Source organism: Hyperolius riggenbachi, chromosome 7, assembly GCF_040937935.1.
Source record: "Hyperolius riggenbachi isolate aHypRig1 chromosome 7, aHypRig1.pri, whole genome shotgun sequence".
NCBI lineage: Eukaryota > Metazoa > Chordata > Amphibia > Anura > Hyperoliidae > Hyperolius > Hyperolius riggenbachi.
Window position 1 is genome coordinate 162,366,116 of NC_090652.1, and position 7,493 is coordinate 162,373,608.

General features: G+C 41.3%; 1 protein-coding gene across 1 annotated transcript in view; it reads left to right on the forward strand.

The window, feature by feature from the left end:
- The window catches only part of FAM234A (family with sequence similarity 234 member A), an 89,671-nt gene extending 82,415 nt beyond the window's left edge, over window positions 1–7,256 (forward strand). The window contains exon 12 of the mRNA XM_068244824.1: window positions 4,665–7,256. Within this exon, the coding sequence (XP_068100925.1) occupies window positions 4,665–4,870 (206 nt within the window). The 3' untranslated portion in view covers window positions 4,871–7,256. The remainder of the gene's footprint in view (window positions 1–4,664) is intronic.
- The last annotated feature ends 237 nt before the right edge of the window (window positions 7,257–7,493 follow it).

A 7,493-nucleotide genomic window follows, 5' to 3' on the forward strand; every position in this document is an offset into this window, starting at 1 on the left:
TTTATCCCTGACCTGTCTGGTGTGTTCTTTGGACTTCATGGTGTTGTTGCTCCCAATATTCTCTTAGACAACCTCTGAGGCCATCACAGAGCAGCTGTATTTGTACTGACATTAGATTACACACAGGTGCACTCTTTCTAGTCATTAGCACCCATCAGGCAATGTCTATGGGCAACTGACTGCACTCAGACCAAAGGGGGCTGAATAATTACGCACACCCCACTTTGCCATTATTGATTTGTAAAACATGTTTAGAATAATGTATGATTTTCGTTCCACTTCTCACATGTACACCACTTTGTATTAGTCTTTCACCTGGAATTCCAATAAAATTGATTCATGTTTGTGGCAGTAATGTGAAAAAATGTGGAAAACCTCAAGGGGACCGAATACTTTTGCAAGCCGCCACTGTATGTATAAATGTATTTATCCAGGTCGGACCGGCATATGCAGACCTGGCAAGCCTGATCAGGATGAATCGCCACCTGGGCAATTACTAAATTAATTCATAAGAAATGGGGAAGGGGGTGTCAAAGCCAAAGCTTTTGAGTTTGAACAACTATAACCCCACAATCACTCACAACTGCTATATTATTATTTTTATGTACCCGTATTTTTCGGACTATAAGACGCTTCTGACTATAAGGCGCACCTAGGTTTAGAGGTCCAAAACCAGGGGGAAAAATATATACTAAACCTGGTGCATCCATGGTGAAGGGGCAACTTGTAGATTACGCCCCCTTGTACCTCTTGTTTCTCCCTGTGTCCTCCTCTGTCCCCCTTGTGTCCTCTTTTGTGTATCCCTTGTGTCCTCCTCCTATGCCCCTTTGTGTCCCCGTTTGTTCCCGTGTCCTCTTCTGCATGGGCACAGTACATGGAGTCCCCGACATTGCGATGGGTTGGAGGTTCATATTGGCAGACGTTCACAAGTTTGGAACTCACTGCATTTTTGACTATAAGACTCAGTGACTTTTTCCCCCATTTTTTGGCGAGAAAAAGTGAGTCTTCTAGTCCCAAAAATACAGTAGGTACTGGTGGCTTCATTTGCATACTCCCAAACACAAAAACTGATAATATAGAATATCAGATATAGAAAAGTTAGAGACTTTTTCTGCAAGGTGGCAAGGATAGATGCTGGAACCCAGAAGATATGGGGCTCCTGTGAATCATATTATACAGACAAATTACCGGGGCATTCACATTGACAATGATAGGCAAGGATAGTTGACAAGGTACAGTGTCAGCATCCTGGCCAGAAGTTTTGTGTTCCCAAAAGGAGATGCCACCTTAAAGTAAATGTGAATCAGTTATAAAAAAAAAAGCCCAATACTTACCTAAAGAGAGAGAAGACTCTGGGTCCTATAGCACCTTCCCTCTCTTATCCCAGACCCCTCGTTGCGGCGGCAGCTCCTCCACTTGAATCACCTGCCACGGAGGACTTCAGAAATCTTTGGGAGCCGAGTCCTCCAAAAGACAGACAGCTCTGTACTGCGCGCATGTGCGAGAGAGGGCGCTCGCATGTGCGCAGTATGGAGCAGCCGGTCTTCAGGAGCACTCAGGCTCCCGAAGCCTCCCTTCGGCGGCGCAGTCAGCAGTATTTGACCAAATTGGTTGAGTACTGCTACAAGGGATAGGACCCAGAGCCTTCCCTCTCCTTAGGTAAGTATCTGGCTTTTTTTTAAAACTGATTCCCATTGACTTTAATATACCTTTAAAGGAGAACTCGGGTAAGAAGAATATGGATGCTTCCATGTTTATTTCCTTTTAAACAGTACCAGTTGACTAGCAGCCCTGCTGACTGATTTAGCTGCAGTAGTGTCTTCATAACATTAGAAACAAGCATGCAGCTAATCTTATAATGTCAGAAACACCTGATCTGCGTATGATTGTTCAGGGTCTATGGCTAACATTATTAGAGACAGAGGATCATCAGGATAGCCAGGTAACTGGTATTGTTTAAAAGGGACTAAATATTGCAATCCTTTAACACTCCCAAGCATTGGCAGTGATGAAATGCCTTTTATGTTACATACTTTAAATTAACAAGATTGTAATATGCAAATAAGAGGAGTTGGAGTCGTTGAAATCCTAAACTGAGGAGTTGGAGTCGTAGGATTTTTGTACTGAATCCACAGCCCTGGTGTAGGTTGCAGGTCTATCAACAGCTGTAGTATGGTACTGCAATGAACAGTGGTACAATTGACTTTTAGTTTCAAAACATTTTATTGAAACAAGGAAATAGACATAAGCATTAACAATCTTAATATACTGTATATCAGTAGGTCCTATATCATGAGGTATCGATCAAAATGTGTAACATCTAGATAGACTCTTCAAGTATAGTAATAAAATCTAATTTTATATTATGATTCCAATTTTCCTGCACAGTGTTCTCCCCAGAATTTTTTTTCTAGCCGGGTGGCATGAAAAAGTAGCCGGGTGGTGTTGGATTTCATAAGGGGGGGGGGAGGGATTTTTCCATTTCACTAGTGGCAAATGCTACCTCCCCAACAAGAAACGCAGCATGGTACATCCCATACATGAAAGGCGGCTAACGGCACATCCCAAAAATGAAACGCGACGAACGGTACATCCCATACATGAAATGCGGCGAAGGGTACATCCCATACATGAAAGGCAGCTAACCATATGTCCAATACATGAAATGCAGAAGACAGTATATCCCATACATTAAAGGAAGCTAACTGTACGTCCCATACATTAAAGGCAGCTAACTGTACATCCTATACATTAAAGGCGGCTAGTGGTTCATCACATACATTAAATGAAACAAGTGTTACTTCCAACTTGTAATGCAGCAGCATGAAATGTACCCACACACACATTTTCCAGGACTAGCTGAAGCTGTGGTCCACAGCACATTGAGTGCTTGAAAAAGGCACATACAGATATGATAACCATCAAATCTGGGTAGTGTCTGAACAAAATATGTGAATGTCAAGTTAATGTTATCCCGTCAGGGTTCAGGCTGTCAGCAAATAAAGTAAAACCAAAAACAATCCTGCTGACGAGTGAATAATCCTTACCCATAAACCTGATACTTTGGTCTGCTGAAACAGCTCATACTGGGGAACTCACAGCTCCTCTCCTAGGACTCCTGGGTGGCAGAAAGAGAGCAGGGGCCAGCGAAACAGGCTAAGGACACCATTTTCAAATTACACGTGCAGGGGGAGGAGCTATTCAAGCTCTCTCCAGCCCCCTGCTGTTTGATCAATTACACGTCCCCTGCCAGGTGATTGGTCAGGGCGGTGTATTCCTGACAGCTCATAGCTGCAGGCTAAAGATGACCAGCGGCAAGTTCCGCCCTCAAGATGGCCGCCGTATCGCGCGATTGGGCAGGGGGCGGTGTTGTGCCAACAGCTCAGCCAAAGTCCGTAGCTACAGGCTGAGCAAAGCTAGGGCTTACAAGCGGTGAGGGCCGCCCACAAGATGGTGGCCACCATATGGAGCACCCGGCGGCTGCGCATCACTAATATTTAGGAAACTCCTGCTGGGCACACCAAGGTTGATTATTGAGGCACCTCAGCCGGGCGGGCGGGGATTTAAGACAGCCGGGCAGCCCGCCCACCTAATAAGCCCTGGAGAGAACACTGCCTGCAAATTATAGATAATAGCTATTGTCAGAGATGATGAGGATGATAAAAACTGTATCAACATAAGCACAATTGGATACAGGGAAAGTTTTTTTCACATAGCAAAGATGAAAATCTAATGCTGGATACACACGTTGAGATTTCCCGTTCGATTCCCGGGATCAAACGGATCGAATCGATTATTTCCAACATGCTCGATTCGGATTTCGATCGTTTCTGCCGTCGATTTGGCATACTTAACATGCAAATCGATGGCAGAAACAATCAAAATCGAGCATGTTGGAAATAATCGATTCGATCCCGGGAATCGAACGGGAAATCTCAACGTGTGTATCCAGCATAAGACATTGATTCCAAAGCAGAGGTAGCTTATTATAACCACTGACTTTTAATCAGATAACTGCTGAAATCTGAAAATATGCTGCATTGTGATGCATCAGTCACTCCTCCCCAATTTATAATTATAGTAATATTGACCATTAGGCCCTTTACATGAACAGACACTAGGTTTTGCCTTCCTCACTCACTCCCTTTCTGCCATACTGCGCATGCACAGGGCCACAAGCGCAAACGCATCCAAAGCTGCGGCATGACTCATGCGCAGTTTGCAGCACACATGGACCATGGACACAGATAACAGGGATTTTCTTAGGGTGTGTGTGTGTGTGTGCGTGCGTGCGTGCGTGCGTGTATATAAGATAGATAGATAGATAGATATAATATAAAGTGTGTGTATATATAGATATGTATAATTATGTATGTGTTTGTGTGTTTTAGTTTTTAATCATAGTAATCCTTTAGGTTCTCAGTTGATTAGTCTCCAAAAACATCATTTGGTATCAAACTTTAAGTAGTCTGTCATCCTGTTTACGTAGCCTCTAAAGTTACCTAACCGTCGTGTTTTAACTGTCAGAGAGGGTTTCTTACGAGCATGGAATATCATGTCGTTTTTAAAGACACAGTTTTGTCCTCTTTTGTTTTATATTTTTGTAACGAAAAAATTGAGCAAGACATAATGAACACTCATTTTTTTTCTGTTTCTCTTAAAAGTTGCTTTATTTGAACGTAGCCGACATGCTTGCTATGTTTTGATCACGGGACCTAATACAACAGAGAATCCTGGCACTCTGACTGTTTCCAAGAGGAAATTCAAGGAAGATATCAGTAGTGGAAAAGTTATATGGTTTGGTCCTGAAAATGTCAACACAGAAGAGATACGAGACCATTTCTTTAGAATGAGATATTCCAGCCACTAATGGGAAACCATCTTAGAAAATATTAACACTAATTGCCTTGTGTGCACTTCAAAGTTCTCACTTTGACATCTTTGTTTTCATTTAAAGTCAAATGCAAGAACCAGTTTGATAAAGTGGTGATTTAACTATTGTATGAAAGACCACAGTTTAGAACACTGTGAGCTTTTCTCAATTGTGATTTTGCATACTGGAATGATATACTGTGTTTATACTGTGTATTATTTTGTGAACCACCTTATTCCAGTATGTTCGTTTGCAGTGCTTGCAGATTGGCACAGTGTTGATTTATCATCCAGTTGCTGCTGCCATAATCTACTTAATCTCCACCCCACACCTGACATTAAACTAACCATCAAATTACCCCCAACACTAATTCCCTGCTCTACTCCTTTCATTTTCAAGAACAAGCATTAACCTATCTAAGCTCTGTTCCTTAATTTGCCCTGGGGATAACCTAATCCTCTTTCTACTACTGACACTAACCTAACCCTCACTTTACTACCAACATTAACCTCATCTGATATCTAGCATTAATATGTCCAAAGCAGGTCATTTCAGTGCGCGCTCTTCCCCACACGCAACTGACCTGGGCACCAACATAGACATAATGCTATTATGTCTATGGCCACCCAGCAGTGCAATTTGGGTATCGGCAATCGCCGGACCCTGAATGACTTTTTCCTCCAAGTTGCTATGACTCGGAGGGGAAATAGTAATGAACGCCGACCGGAATTTGTGCGGCAGCAAGGTGAGTATCTTTCTGCTCACCTTGCGCTGAAATGATGGGTGGTGAGAATACATGCACACTACTATGTCACCCTACAGCTAAAGCCAATCTGAGCCTCATGCCTACACCTTACATTAACCTAACCCTAACTCTACTTATAACACTAATGTGACTGTTAATTGTCACTCTATTCCTAAACAACAGTGTACTACTGCACCTTAAAGCCAACGTTCTCAGCAATGTTGGCACTTTGCACTGAAATTTCTGATTTGTGCGGTTTTCAATCCTTATACCAATGCAAGTAAACTGCAGGAGTAAGAGATTTAAGAGAGTCTGGTTAGGGCTCTTTCACACTAGAGGCTGCGGTAGAAAAGGCTGAAAGTCAGCCTTTTGCTTAACGCCAATACGTAGCGTTTTCAAAGCGTTTTCAAAGCCTTTTGAAAGAGTTTTACAGCCCATATGAAAACGTCCTTTTTTTTTTCTTCTATAAAAATAAGTGAACAAGATAGCTGTAAAACGCTTTGAAAAGGCTTTGAAAACGCTGAAGTTGGCGTTTTCCATTGACTATCATTGAAACGCCAACAGCCAACTTCGGCTGTTAACAGCCCTGAAAAAGCTCCTGGGAGCGTTGAAACGCAACGCTCCAAAACGCCGAGTTAGATGTGAAAGGTAAAATGAAAGTCTATGGACTTTCTTTTACCTAGCAAAACTCCAACTTCGGCCGTGGCGTTAAAACGCCGAAAAATCCCTCTGGTGTGAAAGGGCCCTTAGAGAAATTAGCTAGTATTGATTAGGATTATTTTTTGGTCACAGAGCAGCAGTCCAGCCTAAATAGATTCAGCTTTACATATAGTCAAATCCAAAAAGAAGCTCTGTTTTCCTGCATTGACAATTGTGTATTGGTCATTACATTTAGCCCCAATTTACCAGGGTTGATTTTCACACTTTAAAGCACATGTGAAGTACGCTTTAAAATGTTTAACCCTTACCATCTACTTTGCAATGCTTGTTTTGAAAACAGTACATTTATAGAGTACTAGCTCATGACACCTTCCACTTCATTCCCAGCCCCCACCCAACCTGGTGTTTGGCATCTGGATTGTTGCAGAGGCAAGTTTATTACTGATGGAAAGGGAGAGGGCTACTAGGGCTCAGTAGAATTGTTTTGAAAAAATAAAATAAAATACTGTAAGCAGAGGATGTAAAGCTGCATAGTGTACCTGATTACCATTGTTACATTTTGGGAATGTACAAGTGGGATTTCAACAAATTGCTTCTGCATCAATCATACTAAACTGAAGTACTACTGTACATTATATATGGTTGTGGACAATAATTTAGCACCTGAAGATTATTTTAAAATAACTCACAATCTGCTCAGGAAATTGATCTATTGCAAATAAGTTTAAAGTTGACAAAATCAGGTTTCTACAGTTCCGTATTTCTCTATTAATATTAAAGTATCAGAAAAAATAACAGGCCAAACGGAGACCATAGAATTAATATTCGATAGCCCACTCATGAAAAGAATAACTACAAACAGTTTAAAATATTCTTAGTTTGCAAACTGTTTCAGGTCTAGATTTGATGGATGCCTTCACTTCCTGTAATCAATTTGTTTTACATGTCTTACCTGAATAAAATGCAGCGGTGCTAACATTTTTGGCCACAACTGTAAGTGTAACTTGATATCTTACCACACTGATTACAAACATTCTAATAGTGTGTTCATTTCAAACACTGGTTAAATATTAAATATAAGAACTTGAAAATCACTATGCCAGTAGCTGGGACTTTTAAGTCCATTTACATTATTTATTTATTTATTTATTTTATTAGGGTTTTCATTTATTTAAAAGATCAAACCCAAAAACAAGAGTTACAAAAACTGTTTTC